The 18,254-nt window shown below is 43.1% G+C and overlaps 1 protein-coding gene across 4 annotated transcripts; it reads right to left on the minus strand.

The window, feature by feature from the left end:
* Positions 1 to 918: 918 nt before the first annotated feature.
* Positions 919 to 17,767, minus strand: LEPROT (leptin receptor overlapping transcript). Of its 4 annotated transcripts, XM_072730682.1 has the most exons (5): positions 17,650 to 17,760; positions 17,202 to 17,276; positions 12,668 to 12,743; positions 6,811 to 6,997; positions 919 to 4,732 (listed from the first exon to the last, which is right to left on the minus strand). In XM_072730682.1, the coding sequence occupies exons 1-5, from the start codon at positions 17,663 to 17,665 to the stop codon at positions 4,616 to 4,618; spliced, it is 471 nt and encodes a 156-aa protein (XP_072586783.1). In that variant the 5' UTR covers positions 17,666 to 17,760; the 3' UTR covers positions 919 to 4,615. The 4 variants fall into 4 exon arrangements, with proteins under 4 accessions (XP_072586783.1, XP_025838988.1, XP_025838986.1 ...); XM_025983203.2 differs by lacking the exon at positions 17,202 to 17,276 and having other exon boundaries at positions 17,650 to 17,767; XM_025983201.2 differs by lacking the exon at positions 17,650 to 17,760 and having other exon boundaries at positions 16,910 to 17,262.
* Between the last annotated feature and the right edge of the window lie 487 nt (positions 17,768 to 18,254).

Below are 18,254 nucleotides of genomic sequence, written 5' to 3' on the forward strand. Positions count from 1 at the left end.
AGTGGAAATCTGTAAAGAGCCACCGTAGGAAGCAGAAAGGAGAAAATAACTTTCCAATTATAATGACTGGACGAGACATTTTTTATTCACATTTAACTGACAAAAAACAAAGAGGGAAGTTTGTTGTTTTAAATCTCAAAACAGGAGATGCTGTTTAAATACCAGGTGCATGATTTCTCAGACACATCCATTCTTAGCCTCAGAGGAGGAACCTTGATGCACCCAGTGTACTTTCTTTTTTTTTTTTTTATTTTTTTTTAATTAATTTTTATTGGTGTTCAATTTCCCAGTGTACTTTCTAAATGAAAATGCATATGTAAAAACCCTTGGAACAGAGAAGTTTCCTTGGGAACTATTCTTTCTTACGGGCATTTTATGGTTATGTTGATATTATTAAATTTCTACTAAAACTTTACACTTACTCAGACAACACAAAGAAATGACTAGCTCAGGCTCTTTGTAATCTAGCAACCTAAATCCGCTTGAAAGACATCAGATCTTCCCCAAATGTTTCATGCATAAGGAGAACATATTATTCCTTAAGTAGGATTTTACAGCAGCTCATTCTTTTCTATAGTGCACAAAAACTCTTTAGAGTATGTACAGCAATTTTAAAGAGTTGACTTTTCTCTCTTTTCCAATTCCACAGGAATTTCTCTCTTTTCCAATTCCACAGGAATTACTGATTATTAACCAGGTCCAGCCACCCACCCCCACCCACAGGAGTGTTAGCCTCAGCAAAGCTCTAATTAGCAACTGGATCCCTTCCAGAATGCACATATCCCTGTCCTGCTTCTCTTTTATCACAGTAAGTGTTGGCTCAAAACTAGTCACGTTCACATTAAGATTATCCAAACAAAAAGACTAGGAAAATTAATCTGCCCAAATTAAACACTTTAATAACATACAAGAAGAGTGTTTGTTAAAGTATAAATGACAAGTTTTATTGAAAAAGTAATCATCCTTATCATACATATATAATTCATTCTAAAGCACTCTTAGAGATCCTTCACATCATGTTTGGGGTACCACTGATTGTTCCGGTAGCATGGCCACTTACAAAACAGATTATAATTCATGAGCTATTATGCACTGGGATTTTTGCAAATAAGGGACTTCATGAGGCAGATTAGGGAAAAAAAATTAAAACACACAACCTATATCCACTTACAAAAATAACAGTTCCCCATTGTGGACTAATTACTCTGCTTGGAAAATGCTAGTATCCTCATAAAAATCTGGTTAAATTATGGTGCAAAATTGGACTTTTCTGCAAAAGGGGCTCATTTCTGTGACATCTAAGCATTTCCCTGGGAGTATAAGAAATGTTATTAACTTAATAAAACATTTCAGCCTCTTGAGTCTTCGTCAGGGGAATAGCTCAGAGGTAAAAATTTTTTGAGGACTGTAAGGAGAATCTGTGGGTCTGTAAGTGGAGGAAAAGAAACCACCATGAAAAAGTGCAACCAGCTGAGAACTCACCCGGAGGAAGGGATCAGAGATGAGACGGTTGCCCCTAACCCAAATATTATTATTCTTCTATAAACTGCCGGAATGCTTTTTCCATTTCACTTTGAAACACTGGCATTTTCTGTGAATAAGCCACTGGGTTCCCAGGCACTACCTTGTGAAAATGCAGTTGCAGCTCAGCTTGGGAACTGCTCGATGTTGTGGGCACTGGTAAGAGTTCCAGGGGAGGGACACCTGGGTGGCTCAGCAGTTGGGCGGCTGCCTTTGGCTCAGGGAGTGATCCTGGAGTCCCCGGATTGAGTCCCACATTGGGCTCCCCATAGGGAGCCTGCTTCTCCCTCTGCCTATGTCTCTGCCTCTCTCTGTCTCTCATTAATAAATTTAAAAAAAAAAAAAAAAAAAGAGTTCCAGGGAGGTCGGGAGATGATCACAAGTCAGCCTTTCTTTCTGGGGAGGAGTCTGATCAGCAATGCACCGTATCAGCGACACTAAGAAAACTGACTGGGTAGGAGCAGGGAGGTGGGTAATCTGGGCATAAGAGGAACCCAGGAAGTGAGGCAGGCTGGAAGGAAGGTCCCACATCAGGAGAGGAGACCAAAAAAACTCAGGAATGTACCTGGACCCCAAGGGCGTTAGGGGATGGGAAGTGCTGCGAAAATTGAATAAAGATCTTTGTTCTTAGGAAAAGAGGTAGAGATTTACTTTCCTTTCTCCACCTTGTTCGTGCTACCGTGTTTCTAAAACTGGAAACTCAGGCAGGTTTCCTGAGCATTGTAAGTCCACTACATCTCAGAAGGCTTGGCCTGGGATCACCAATCTCCCATTTTCTGTGGCGAAGTGTTTCAAAGCCCACCTATAAGTCAGTTGTTTGGAGTATGATAGAGAATCCCTGCATAAGATGACTGACTTACTCATAAGAGCAATTCATTATGTGTATTCTCAGTTTTAGAATGTAATCAATGTGCTCTGCATCTCCAAAATATTTTCTAAGGTATACAGGGGGGAAAAATGAACCTTTTATAAAGGAAAAAACAAATTCCAATACTTGTGTCATCAAAAGGAAACTTTTGTACGTTCATACACAGCATTGCTTCCTGCTGACACTTATTACTCAGTTGACAGTTAACCACTAAGAATAAATGTTCGTTTTCAGACAAAGAGCAAATTCAACAATATATCACTTCAACCAACCCTTCTATTATTAGGGAATAGTTACAAATATTCTCTATGCAAGTACTTTATATCATTCTGGAAATACAATCAGAGGCAATGCTTTAAGGCTACATATTAAGGCTACCTGGTTTTCTGAAATATGTATAAGTAACAAAGATACTTTTGCAAAAGAGGAGTATAAATTAAACACTATTTCCATGTTAGGAAAAGAAATACTATTACAAGCCAACTAGACATTCACACGGTATCTTAAAATTTATTGCTATTACTATATAAGGCCGGATAGATTATTGCTCAAACTGCCCATTTTGAATGCCAAGAAATTCTCACTTTTTATCTTTTATGCAAGGCTACATCAGAATAAAGACTTTTGAAATTAAACTTTCTTTTGTGTTAAAAGAGAAATTTATTACAATAAAATAAGTGCAAGTGTTATTAAAAATGCTGGTTAAAATTATAAAGTGTCTATATAATTTTTCTAGTATAAATATCAGAAACAAAATCAATAATTCTGTATGTACACAGATCTTTGAAAACATAAAATCATGCACAAGGACAAAATATAACTGCACGTTGTCCTTTTAGTTATCACTGTTCTCTTCTCCTGGTCCCGGATCATTCCAGAATATGAAAATATATGCCAGTTCCTCAGATTCCAAACTTCACAATTTCAGTGTTTTGATGTCATTACAGGTCTCACCAAGTGGTTCTAGTTCCCATATTTCCCTTTCTCAATAGATCTTGAACAAGAAGTTGAGCTAGAAAAATTGATTACAGGACCCAGCATGACACGTGTTCCCAATGGTTCATTTAAAAGTGGCTTAAGGTGTTTTATATATACATAGAAAAAGACCTACAAGGCATGAAGGACAGTAAGTACATCAACATGTGGATAAAGTTAAGCAGCTAGCCCTCTGCCTCCTACCTTGGAAAAGCCAGAGCCGTAAGGAAGTAAGGGCAACACAGAACTGCGAGGAGTGTGTGTATTTGGTGGGGTGGAGATGGAGAGCATCACAGAGAAGAAGCTGGGGAGAAGTGTTTGATTATAAAGGGAAATTAAGCAGTTATTATTTATCCTCTCTTGCCCACCATGCTAGAGCAGGGGCTGCTTCCAGCCTGGCCTCCCTCTGTGCACCCCAGGGGGGCTCTGGGGTGATTCTGTTCCCCCAGCACTATGCACACAGCCGCTGCCTCTCAGACAGTATGAAGACACAGTGCCTCCCTACTGAGAACAATTCCACAATGTGAGGAACAAGATTATAGATTTGGGCATTTCGCAAACACCAAAGGGCCTCTGAACTAGGCATCAACACAAAGGCAGGTGAATCCATTTTTACAAATGAGCAGCTCATGCCCAGAGAGGTTAAGTGGGTGAGCCAAAGGGAAGACAGGGACGCTAGATGTGATGCTCATTCCTCTATGACAGCACTTATCAAACTTTAATGTGCATATAATTATTCACTTGGGGTCTCATCCAAAATGCACTAGGTCCATGGTGGGGCCTCTGAGTCTGTACCTACTGGCCGGTGAGGTGGGTGCTGTGCAGACCACACTTTGCGCGCCAAGGATCTACAACACAAAGAGGGAGCCACATCTGTCTCTCTGGGCAACAAGTACACCTTGGAAGTCCTGGGCAGAATGGACACTTGCTCCGGTGTTATCTGCCTACCCAAGTGCATCCCCCGGCAAAAGGTACACGGCATAAGTGAGCAGCTGTCTACAAGACCATGTTAGTATCTGAGAGCACCATGACCCTATGAACAGCCAACAAATAACATAATTCAGCTTGAGGAAATGGAGAGGTCTATTTGCTGGAAATAAAACTTTTTCTCATGCAGTCCTTACAGTGAACATGATAAAGGTATAAAAAAAAAAACAGCGTATGATATTTCATAGTAAAAGGCCACATGCACACACAAGTACATATAGTATGACTTCTAAGAAATAAAATGCATTTTATCAGAATAAAGTGCTACCACTGCTCCCAGCTAAAATCATCTCCTCTTCCAAATACAAGGAAAAAACCTTGAATTGTAAGGAAAATGACTGCATTGCCTGCCAGCACAAGGCCACAGGCTCCCCATTTGATCTGAAACACAAAAAAAAGAATTAAATCTTTACTTTCTTCATATTGTACTCTTTGAAAATCTCGTTATTTTCTGCATTAGAGTCATGCAATGAAATCTTACATAAAACTGCTAAAAGGCTTAATAATATAACAGGCAGGAGACAGTGAATTATTCAGTAATTAGCCTAATTACTTCGTGATGCTAGATAATTAAGTCTGTATCATCCTTATCATTTTCCCCATTAGACGTATTTCTCAACTTGTTTTCAGTAGATGATGATTGCCTTAAGTAAAATACAAGCAGCCAGAATATAAAGGGTCCAATTATAATATTGGGTACTAAAAGTTCTATACACATTGCCTTCTTTCAGGAGAATAGGAATTGAAGAGTTATGGATTGGTCTGTTTCTTTTTAAAGCTTTAAATAATAATCTGCATACAAATGAAAACGGCTTTCCAGCTTGGCAGATCCTTCTACAGGGGCAGAGTAGGGGATGAGAGTACCCTCTAGCGGGCATTTTTTGTTTTAACTTAACCAGTAGAAAGAGAACATCAATGAAAGTTTCTTCATGAGGGACGCCTGGGTGGCTCAGGGGCTGGGCATCTGCCTTTGGCTCAGGGGGTCATCCCGGGGTCTGGGACTGATTCCTACATTGGGCTTCCTGCGGGGAGCCTGCTTCTCCCTCTGCCTATGTCTCTGACTCTCTCTGTGTGTCTCTCATGAAAAAATAAAATCTTTTTTTTTTTTTAATTTTTTTTTTATTTATGATAGGCACACAGTGAGAGAGAGAGGCAGAGACACAGGCAGAGGGAGAAGCAGGCTCCATGCACCGGGAGCCCGACGTGGGACTCGATCCCGGGTCTCCAGGATCGCGCCCTGGGCCAAAGGCAGGCGCTAAACCGCTGCGCCACCCAGGGATCCCGAAAAAATAAAATCTTTAAAAAAAAAAGTTTCTTCATGAAACATGATGCATAAAACAAAAATCCTTACAGTCAAACATAAGAAGTACTAGTGTAAGGCACAAGAAGAATAAGGTCATGATGATTTTGCATTCAAAAACCTTCAAATGCTTCTCAAATTATCTAGACAGAGTTCAAGCTGGCATGGCATTCAAGAGCCTGCCCAACTGGACTTCATCAACCTTTCTAGCCTCCATCTCAACCACATCCTTTTGGCTCCACACACTGAAATACCACATACTGCATTTTCACACTTGGGTGCCATTCCATATAACAGTCTTCCCTACTTTAATCAAAACCTTATTTATCCTTAGGGGCCTACATCAAATGCCAGTTGGAATGTCTTTCTTCCTGGTGCTCCTATGGTGTTGTAATCATGTTTCAATTATCACACATAATACATTTATAGTGTACTTACCCATCAGGCTAGTTTCTGTGCTCTCTGGAACAGAGACAGTATCTGGCTCTTATTCCTGGTATCTTACAAATAGCAGATGTTCCAAAGATTCAATGCCACAAGTAAGATATCCAATGCCCCAAATAAGAGTTTCATGAAACTGAAACAGTATGTAGTTAGGGGGAATAAAAGCAAGTAGTATGAAAGACAGTGAACGTCAAAGAAGTGAATAAACTATACCCATGATATGTGTTTTGGAAACAAAAGGAAAAATTTTATAATAGATGTGAAGATGGCATCTTATTCATTGTATTTCTATTGGCCAGGTAGTTGTTCCTCAAAATACGACCACTGTATTGGGTTGAAAATTGTGTCCATGATCCTATTTGCAGGAGAATAATCTGATGTGATGTTTACTTTGGAACCAAAAGAGCATTACTACCATAATCTCCATGGATTGCTCTAGGAGGCAAGGATTTAAGCACAATTCCAGAAAACAGCTTAAAGTTGAAAAAGCAAGAAATCACATGGTCTGGCTAAAAGTTATAGAGAGACAAAGAAAGCATTCTGAAAACATGGCCAAGACACCGATAGGGAGATCTAAAATGGAAAAGAGAAACTAAAAACACACTTGGATTTGAGTATCAAGCCTAAGCAATGGAAATGAAATTGATGTTCTGGACACAGGCCTTTGAAGAACACTCAGCAACAACGAGGCAAAACAATAGAAAACAAAACTTACCACAGACACACGGGCAAGAATAACAGGAAATCCAAAGGCAGAAACAACAATTCCAGTAGTGAAAAAATATGCCAGCTCCCGACAGGCACTACTTGTTGCGTCAGAGTCATATGTTGCTCTTTTGGCAATGAAATGGGGAATGGGAGAGATGGCGTGAAATATCAGGACAAACAGAGGCCAGTAAACGCTGTCAGGTGGACCCAGAAGAAACCCAAAAAGAAAAGTTATGGTTACATTTTAAAGACACACTGCATTTCAAAGTCAGAATTATCTTTGATGTCTAGGTCAAAGTCATTAATTTAATTGTCAATATTCATACATGAGATGATTTATATCAGGAACCAATAAGATGTAATGATTATAAGCTACTAGTCCATTAATATGTAGATAGTTTACATCGTGTTACAAAAAACAACTACAAGATGTGTAATCTAGAATCTTTACTGTTTTCTGTTATTACTGAGCTGTAATTTCTTAAAGACAAGCTTAGTCATCTTTGTTTTCCTTACAGAACACCGTACAGTGTTCTTGCACACGTTAATTCAATAGAGATCTTTTGAGTGTATGCATGTTGGAAACCCTTTGATGGCTCAGAAAAACCCAGATTCTTTGCTCTGGCCTACAAAGCCTTATATGATCTGTCAGCGTCTTCCATTCATTTTGTGCCATCTTCTCTTCATTCACTCAGTCAGTAGCCATACCAGCCTTTTTTCTATTCTTTAAACACTCCCGAGCTCATCCCTGTCTTAAGGCCTCTGCACTAACCATGCCCTCTGCTTGGAATGCACCATTCCCCCTCTTCTCATTGACTGGCTCTTTCTTATGTAATCTAAACTGAGAGGTCTCCTTCTACAAGTGGCTTTCCCTGACCATTCAATTTCATTTATTTATTTACGTTTTAACTGAAATATAGTTCACACATAACATTACATTAGTTTTCAGGTGTACAACACAGTGATTCAACAACTCTTTACAAAATGCTATGTTCAAAAGTGTAGCTACCATATATGTCCAAATACATTGCGATTATGATGCCATTGACTTCATTCCCTGTGCTGTGTGTTTCAACCCCGTGACTTACTCATTCCATACCTGGAAGCCTGCATCTCTCACTGCCCTTCACCCATTTTGCACATCCCTCCATCTCCCAACCCAGCCATCAATTTGGCCTCTTCAAAAAATGGTAACTGAATAGTTACATGCAAATGAATGAAACTGGACCACTTTCTTACATCATGTATAAAAATAAACTCAAAATGGATTACAGACCTAAAAGGGAGACCTGAAACCATAAAACTCCTAGAAGAAAACACAGGCAATATCTGACATCAGCCTTAGGAACATTTTCCTAGATATGTCTCCTCAGGCAAGGGAAACAAAAGCAAAATTAAACTACTGGGATGACAGTAAGATAAAAAGCTTTTGCACAGTGAAGGAAACCATTAATAAAATGAAAAGGCAACCTACTGAATGGGAGAAGGTATTTTCAAGTAGTATATCCAGTAAGATATTAATATCCCAAATATACAAGGAACTTCTACAACTCAACACCAAGAAACCCCCCCAAATAACCCAATTTTGAAAAGGCAGAGGGGGACACCTGGGTGGCTTAGTGGTTAAACATCTACCTTCGGCTCAGGTCATGATCCTGGAGTCCCAGGATCGAGTCCCACATGGAGCTCCCTGCATGGAGCCTGCTTCTCCCTCTGCCTATGTCTCTGCCTCTCTCTCTCTCTTTCTGTGTCTCGCATGAATAAATAAATAAAATCTTTAAAAAAATAAAAATAAAAAAGGCTGAGGACCTGAACAGATATTTTTCCAAAGAAGAAATACAGATGGCCAACAGACACATGAAAAGATGCTCAACAACACTCAACATCAGGGAAACACAAACCAAAACCACAATGAGATATTATCTCACACCTGTCAGAATGGCTAGTATCAAAAAGGCACGATACAACAAGTGTTGGCTAGGATGTGGAGAAAAGGGAACCCCTGTACACTGTTGGTGTGAATGCAAATTGGTGTAACCACTGTGGAAAATGGTATAGACATTCCTCAAAAAAATTAGAGTTATCATATGATCCAGTAATTCCACTACTGGGTATTTACCTAAAGAAAACAAAAAACCCCACTAATTTGAAAAAGATATATGCATGCCTATGTTCACTGCAGCATTATTTATAATAGCCAGGATATGGAATATGGAAATAACTCGAGTCCATCAACAGATGGAGGGACAAAGAATATATGTGTATATATATGTGTGTGTGTGTGTGTATACATATATATATATATACACATTAGTGTATATATATATATATATACATACACATTAGAATATTACTCAGCCATAAAAAAGAATGAGATCTTGCATTTGTGACAACATGGATGGACATAGAGGCTATCACACTAAGTGAAATACAACTGACCACTCATTTTATTTTATTTTATTTTATTTTATTTTGACCACCCATTTTAAATACTTCAAGTTATCCTTAAGCACATCATTCTCTTAGCTTTTTTTACACAACACTTATCCCTATTTGATATTTCCTTGTTATGAGAACAAGAATCTTATCTGTCTTAATCAATTACCATTTATCTCCATGGCCTAGAATGAGGTATTCCACTGATACTTACTGAATTAACGGAATGAATTTTACGAAGTCATAAAAATAAAGATGCTTACTAGCAAAAATTTTAGATAACCTTTATTATAAGAGGTAACAATACTGTAATGCAAATTTTAATGTTTTACATTTATTAAAAATTGCCATCTGCTTTTCAATTACATTTTCTCTATAACTACTTCAAAAATATTTATCTTTATCAGGTAGTTATTATGCTTCATTTCTTGAGGGAGGAAAAAAGCATAGTCTCTACTCATTTTTATATATCCACATCACAGTAATATATGTCACCACAACACAGATCCACCCTGATAGCTAGCACCATTAAGCAGAAGTTGTGGCAAAGCTATAATGTGATGAAAGTTTATTTCAGCCACAGATCTAGGAGTGCAGGATGGTAATAACCAAAAAGCAAGAACAGAAAAGGCCCTTCATCAAGAGGACTCAGGATGTAAACACTGAATTCTAACTCCTAATTTCAAACTATAGGGATTGTTGTGTGTTTCAAAAATCACCCAATCCATGGGATCCCTGGGTGGCGCAGCGGTTTGGCGCCTGCCTTTGGCCCAGGGCGTGATCCTGGAGACCCGGGATCGAATCCCACGTCGGGCTCCCGGTGCATGGAGCCTGCTTCTCCCTCTGCCTGTGTCTCTGCATCTCTCTCTCTCTCTCTCTCTGTGTGACTATCATAAATAAATAAAAATTAAAAAAAAAAAAATCACCCAATCCTGGTGAAGGGACTTTTAGAGATTCTCTAGTTTGAAGTCTTTATTTTACCACTGAGGAAACAGAGATACAGAGAGGGGAAGAGGTCTGGAATAGATCCAGCTATGACCAACATGCCCACAGCCAGGAGCTCTAAATTCTTCCTAAAATACAGTGAGAGTTGTCTGTAAAGCAATCTAGGAGGGGCATCTGGGTGGCCCAGCAGTTGAGGGTCTGCCTCGGTTCAGGTCATGAGCAGGGTTCTGGGATCAAGTCCAGCATTGGGCTCCGCACAGGGAGCCTGCTTCTCCCTCTGCCTATGTCTCTGCCTCTGTGTGTCTCTCATGAATAAATAAAATCTTTAAAAAGCAAAAACAAAAAATCTAGGAGACTACATTTCCATTCACAATAAGCCACCAATATTCAAGAACTGCTAATAGAGAAGCAACCCTGCTTATACACAAAATTTAAATATTAAATATATACTATTTGGAAAACATGTAGGCCAGAGATTGGCAAGCTTTTTCTGCAAAGACCAAATAGTAAATACTTAAGACCTTGCAAGCCACAAGTTCTCTGTCTCAACTACTCTGTCCCAGTAGTATAAAAGTAGCCGAAGATAGTACCTAAATGAGCATGGCTGTGTTCCTATAAAGCATTAACTACAAAAACATGCATCAGGGTATGTTTGGCCCGTGTGCCAGTATGCTGACTCCTAATGAGGATGATAATCATCGATCACCATTGTTATGACATAAAACTAATATCTTTGTTGTAGTAGTAATGGATCATTTTCTGGGTTTTTTTTTTGGGGGGGGGGGTTGTTCTTTTTAACCTTATAGAGACCACAGAGAATTATAACACCTGGATTCAGAGTTGGTTACAGAAAAATGGTCGAGATTCAGAACAAGTCCAATTTAAACATGAATCACTTAAAGCTGTGTGATTTGGGTTAAGTCTTTAACCTCTCTGGGCTCTGGGTCCCCAGCTAGAAATGAGGATAGCTTATACCCTTAATGCTAGACTCCCGTACAGCTGCAAAAGCTCCGGACAAATATGAGTATTGCTTATAACTGCAGGGCTCCCTCTTGTGTTTAGACAATTTCTGTGATAGCTGGCTGGGACTGGGATGAGGACTTAAACTCATCAATGTCTTAATGACTGGCTCCAGTTGGTCTAAGTTAGTTCCATCATCTTCCATGCAGTAAGTTGCTCTAGCCAATCACCCGGAAGCATCCCAGAACCTTTTCCCCTTGCTGAACCCTGACGTCAGTTAACAAAACCTATTAGTTCTGCCACCAGGATTTCTCTCCTTCCTTTCTACTGCTCTTGCCACAGCCCTACATTTTGCTTGATTTATGATGGTAGTGCCCTACTACTCACCCTGACTATACTCTCAGTACCTTGCTATCCACACTAACATTCTGGCCAGACTGACCTGAAAACCTAAACCCCCTCATCCTCTAAACATATTTTCAAGCTATTTCTCCAGCTCCTATTGCCTGAAGTATAAAATCTCATCTCCTTTACAAGGCATACAGTGCCCTAAGGATGAACTCTACATCCTTGACCAACCCTTCTTCTGCCCATCCCAGCTACCCTCTATGCCCCACCATAACGAACCCTGAGTGGTTTCCTGAACAGTCCATATACTTTCATGTATGTGAGCCTCAGCATATGACCTTCCTACTGCCCGAAGTCATCTTTCCCCAGTTAATTATATGTCCTGCTTCTTTTTCTTCTTTACGTTTCTGCTCACATGTCACCCTCTCAGAAAGGCCTGCCCTGATCACCCTCTCCCGGACCTCTGGGCCCTTTATCTTTCATAACATTTCTACCACTGATAGAATGGATGGTTTTTTTTTTATATTTGTTTATTGTCTGTGCTCCCCACGCTGAAATACACACTCTAAGAGAGCAGGACCTGGTTCTCAGATTCCTTAATTCTCATAATGGTGGCTGGCATGCGGTAGGCACTCAACCAACAGCTGCCAAATAAATCTTTTTGAAGGTTCCTACTGCCTGGAATGTCCTTCCCTAACTCATCAGCCCCACAAACCCTAATACAGGCACCACGTCTCAGCTTAAAGAGCACTGCTTCTCTGCAGCCCTTCCTGACTCTTCCAGAGAGACTCAAACCTGCCTTCTCAAAGCTCTCGGTGTACTGTACACTTGACTCCACTGCAGCTCTCATCCTCCAGACTGGACCGTCACCTGCCTACCTCTCAGGTACAACTAGAACCCTAGAACCATAAGCTCCTTGAGGACAGGACTGTGTCTTCATTATTGTATCCCCAGTGGGTCCAGAGTAGGTGCTCAGTAGATGCTTATTAAACGAATACATCAAGTTTACAAAAAGCTTTTCTCTGCACAAATCCAACTGACCTGTGAGGGCATCTGGACTTCACTAACTCATTGGTGAAAGCTCAGTGCTACACTGAACAAACTTGCTAACACCCAAACTAATGGTGACAAAGGCACAAAAAACGAGAATAGTTGTTTTTGAGATGATAACTTACCCATAATCCTCTAAGGCACATCCCAGCATGAGGAAAGTCAGCCCAATAGCCCCACTGAAGGATAATGCCACAAGAGCTGTGAAAAACAAAAACCCAGAATTAAAGGTCCCAGATCAATGGTGGCCTGAGACTTGGAGGAGGAGAGGAGGAATGGGGAGTTCCTCCTAATGGGTATGGAGTTTTTCTCCTTCAGGTGATAAAATGTTCTGGCATTAACTAGTAGTGACAGTTGCACAACCTTGTGAATATACTAAAAACCACAGATTTTTGCACTTTAAAAGGGCTAGTTTGGGGACCCCTGGGTGGCTCAGTGGTTGAGTGTCTGTCTGCCTTTGGCTCAGGTCGTGATCTCGGGGTCCTGAGATCAAGTCCCGCACAGGGAGCCTGCTTCTCCTTCTGCCTGTGTCTCTCATGAATAAATAAAATCTTAAAAAAAATAAATAAATAAAAGGGTTAGTTTTATGGTACATGATTTTTTTTAAAAAGATTCTATTTATTTAATTGACAGCGAGAGAGCAAGTGAGCACACAAGCAGGGGAAAGGGGCATAGGGAGAGGGAGAAGCAGGTTCCTTACTGAGCATGGAGCTCAGATGATGCAGACATTCGATCCCAGGACCCTGAGATCATGACCTGAGCCAAAGGCAGACACTTAACCGCTTAACCGACTGAGCCACCCAGGCACCCCTGGCATGTGATTTGTATCTCAATAAAAACATTCAGTTAAAGAAAAGATCCCCAATTTAAGCAAATATAGTGATTTACTTATTAGCTGATGTCACATTTGACGGGCAAATGACTAGCTATGTCCACCACTTTAAAACCATTAGGTGAGAACAGTCTCAAGCATTCCCCAACCCCTAATATAGGAGTTCCATCTATTCATCACAAGACACCAGCCAGCCTGTCCGCACAACTCCAGTGGAGAGAATTCACTACTGCCTGAGGCAGATCGTTTTCTTCTGACAGTATCCAAATGCTGGAAATCCTCTTTAAATTATATCCCAAACTGCCTCACTGTAATATATATACCTTTTGATCATTTTGCCTCCCCCAACCACAATACTTCAAGTATTTGAAGACTGCTTTCATGTCTTCATAGAAAATGATTCCCAACTACTATCCACTGAATAAAATATTTATTCCCTGCCTCTGTTCAACACTAATCTCTGAAGGGGTAGGAATGCATTTGTTCTTGTAATGCTGCTGAGTGGGAGACAAAGATTCAGGGCTGTTAAAAAAGCTCTGAGTCACCAACAGGGGTTCAAATCTTTTTTTTTTTTTAAGATTTTATTTATTCATGAGAGACACAGAGAGGGGCAGAGACATAGAGGAAGAAGCAGGCTCCTCGCACGGAGCCGATATGGGACTTGAATCCAGGACGGGGATCATGCCCTGAGCCAAAGGCAGATGCTCAACTGCTGAGCCACCCAGGCGTCCCCAGGGGTTCAAATCTTAACACTGCCACCAAGTGGTTGTGTGACCTTGGAGAGAAATTGAACCTCTTTCAATCTGATTTCTCACTGTGAAATGGGAATAACAGTGCCACCTTCTCATGAAGCTTCTGGGAAGTAAAGGAGATAATCTATGCGAAGTGTTTGGCAAAAGGAGGTGCTCCATACATAAATCTTGCCTGATGAAGGTATCTGCTCATTTTAGCAAAGTTCTTTGCTCAAGGTATAAACCCAAAGCACAGGACACAATTTAGCCAAATTTTCTTCTCAAAAATCCATAATGTTCAAAATTATTCACTAACTTAATTAACGTTTTGATTATTTCCTTTTACTTTAAGAGATTTGAGGAGATGCTTTACAGGAAGATGCTAAGGTGCTTTCTAAAAACATCTGCAAATATACAGACATTAGGGGGCAAGGAAGGACCATCAATTTTAATTTTTATATTTTTCCATGTGGTACATGTCACTTTCTAAAGAAACACTTACAAAAGTAACTTTGCACACACTGTTTCACTACATATGGTCATTCCCCAGTTGGCGTTGTCCCTGCGCTGTGCCTCACCATCCATATCACTCCCTCCTGCTGGAGACCTTTCAGAGCTAGGAACCGTAGTATCTTCTTTCTGTTTTGCGATACTGATCACAAATGTACCTCCGGTTGATTCTTTTTTAATTTTTTAGGAAATCACATCCTCCGCTATCTTTTGAAGTTGGAGCTAACCAAGAATTCACCTTCATTTCTTTCCACTGTACACTTCTGCTGACACATTGCATTCAACCCCAAACTCCTTGGTACCACAAGGGTCCAGCCACATCTGATGCCGCAAGCCCAGAACAGGTCCTAAGAACCAAGCCTGTGCATCCTACTCCACTCCGCACTTCTCTGCTTGGGTAGCCAACAAGGACCTCGAATGCAACCTGTAAAACGGAAACATTTTACTCTCTCCTTCCAAACACACTTTCTCCCCTTTAAGTTCCATCTTGAAAGAACAACCAACACTATCATCACACTCTATCTTCGAGAAAAATCAGTAAGGCAAAGTGACTCCTCCCAGATGTCACTCAAACCTACTGCTATAGGCTGAATGAGTGTGTCCCCTCATCAGATTGATGTTAAACACTACTGGCAATGTGACGGTCTGTAAAGCTTCTGGGAGTGATTAGGTCATTAAGGCGTGGCCCTCCTGGATGGGATCAGGGCCCTCATCAATGGGACCCCAGAGCTCTCTTGCCCTCTGCCACGTGAGGGCACAGTGAGAAGACGATGGCTATCTATGAATCAGGAAGCAGACATTCATCAGCCCCTGAACCTGCTGGCATCTCGATCTTGCACTTTCCAGGATCCAGGGAATCCCTAAAGGACTGAGATGACCACCCTCTTCTCTTGAACCCTGCGCTACTGCCCTGGTGCAGGCCCTCACCATCTCACACCAGCCTCCAACCATAACCCTTCCAATCCACATAGCAGACAGTGATCTCTCAAATAAATGAAGTTGGTGTCACCCCTTCACAGCTGCTTCCACAGCCTATCAGTGTTCTGGGAACATGTTCTCTCCACTTGGCAAAAACTGTCCTTGCTCCATCCTCAGTAAGGCTTTACCTGACTGATCTTTTTAGATTTGATGCAATGCAAATCGCCTCTTTTGTGAAAGCAGTCCTTTTTCTCCCAGGAGCAAGGTTAAGGAATTCCATTTGTGTTAGTTTCCTGGGGCTGCTGTTAACAGTGTACTATACCATGGACCCTTTAGAACCACCAAAGTTTATTTTCTCACAGTTCTGGAGGCTTGACATCTCTAATCAAGGTGTGGGCAGGGCCATGCTTCCTCTGAAGGCTCTAAGGCAAGAATCTTTCCTTGCTTTTTCCTAACTCCTGGTGGTCACTGGCAGTCTTTGGTGCTTCTTGGCTTCTACCTGCATCATTCCAATTTTGGCCTCTCTTTCCCTATGGTGTTGTCCCTATGGCCCTGCAAGCAAATTTCCTTTTTTTATAAGGACACCAGTCATTGCATTAGGGCACACTCTAATGCAGTATCATCTTAACTTGATAACATCTGCCAGACCCTCTTCCCAAATCAGGTCACATTCACAGGTAGTGGGGACTTAGAACTTGATCATTAATCTCTTGAGGGATTCAATTCAATCCACAACACCATCTCTCTGCTGCTCTTGTTACCTAAGCACGCCTTGAAGACTTCAACAGTAATATAATTATTTCCAGTTCTGTCACCCCAAAGTTGCTTTTATCTTTTTATCCCAAGCCACAGGCATACAGTAGTCCCTCAACAAAAGGGGAACTATCTGTAAAACAGTTCCCTTTTCCTTTAGTCCTTTGCCATTTCATAGTCTATTTTCCTTTTTACCACATCATGATTTCTAACACATTCACACATAACCTTATTATTATTTGATAGTTTTGGGGGGCATGCCTAAACAGCACAGTCCAGTGCTGAGATACGACACGTCATCTGTTTTCTGCACCGGCTTCAGAGGGACACGCTACACACTGGACACATGTAGCACAACGTCCAACCGGACACGTGTAACACAATGTCCAAGTAAATCGTATTTACTAAACCGATATAAAAGTCAGCCATAAATAATGATAAAATGTGTCTGCGGCTAACGGCTCACATACTCACATAAATTTCAGAGTGCACGCACATGCATGCAAATACAGTCTATACATGTTTAGAGCAGATGCTGATTAACTGGGAAGATTCTTGGGTACAAACTCCAAAGAGGACAGTAATTCCAAGATAGGAACATCAGAGATACAACGGTTTCCCACCAGAATAACAGGAACCTTCCAATAGCCTCTCCCGCCGCTGCCATCTCATCTCCCCTTTCTCTAAAGGCCAGCAAGTCAGGGAACTGGTGTTCTCGGCATCCCCTTGCTGAACTGCCCCAGTCAAAAAAACACACACGGTACAGACACTCCTCCTTGTCTGTCCACAGATAAACGCTCACGTAGCGGTCACACTGCACCTCTCCTGCACCCCGCAACTACGAGAGATACAGCATTCCTGCGGCCTTTCCGTCGCCTGCAGTCAACTCTGCTCAACTGGAAGAAAGATCAGTACCCGGAGGATTCAGAGCCCCGAGGCCGAGGAGACTCGAGACAATGGCTGCTCCGGAGGAAACGGGAAACTGCAGAGCTACAGGAAGGAGGAGGAGAGGCGTCAGGGTGGACCTGTCAGGAAGTGGAGAGAGACCCAGGCGGTCGGAAACTCGGCCGGGGCGGGGCGGGGCCGCTCCGAGGACTGAGGAGCCGGGAGGTGATGCTCCGGGTGGCCCGGCGTCCCAGGGAGGCACTGCTCCCGGCCCCGCCTGGACGGCCCCAGACAGCCGGGCGAGGGCGTGACAACCTGCGGGTCCACCCGCACCCCGCGGGCCAGGGGAGACGCGGGAGCGCCGCGGGCCCGGGGGAAGCCGGTCCCCGCCCACGCGCTCAGGCGCAGCTCCAGGCTTGGCCCGGGACGGAGGCTCACCCCACCGCAGGAGCCGCGAGCTGGGGGGCCACCCGTGTACCTTTAACACCCGCCATGTCTCCCGAGCTGGGGCCGCGGCTGCTTCCGGCTTCCTGCCACGGCCCGGCTGCCGCCCAGACCCGGCCCAGACCCGGCCCAGCCCCGCACCGCCGGGCCCGGGCCCGCCCCTCCACGCAGCCCCGCCCCTCCACGCAGCCCCGCCCCCGCCGGTCCCGATCCTCCCAGCTCGGCCACCGAGAGCCCCGCCCCATCCGCCCCGCCCCGCCCCCTGGAGCCCCGCCCCCTGGAGCCCCGCCCTCTCCAGTCCCGGTCCTCCCCGCCCCTCCTGGCAGAGCCCCGCCCCGATCCGCCCCGCCCCGCCCCCCGGAGCTCCGCCCCGCCCCCACCAGTCCCGATCCTCCCAGCTCGGCCACCGAGAGCCCCGCCCCTCCAGCCCCGATCCTCCCCTCCCCCGCCTGTCCCGATCCTCCCCGCCCCGCCCCTGGAGCCCCGCCCCCTCCAGTCCCGGTCCTCCCCGCCCCTCCTGGCAGAGCCCCGCCCCGATCCGCTCCGCCCCGATCCGCCCCGCCCCGCCCCCGGAGCTCCGCCCCGCCGGTCCCTGGCCCCCCCGCCCCCGCCGGTCCCGATCCTCCCAGCTCGGCCAAC

This window comes from Vulpes vulpes, chromosome 12 (genome assembly GCF_048418805.1).
Source record: "Vulpes vulpes isolate BD-2025 chromosome 12, VulVul3, whole genome shotgun sequence".
NCBI lineage: Eukaryota > Metazoa > Chordata > Mammalia > Carnivora > Canidae > Vulpes > Vulpes vulpes.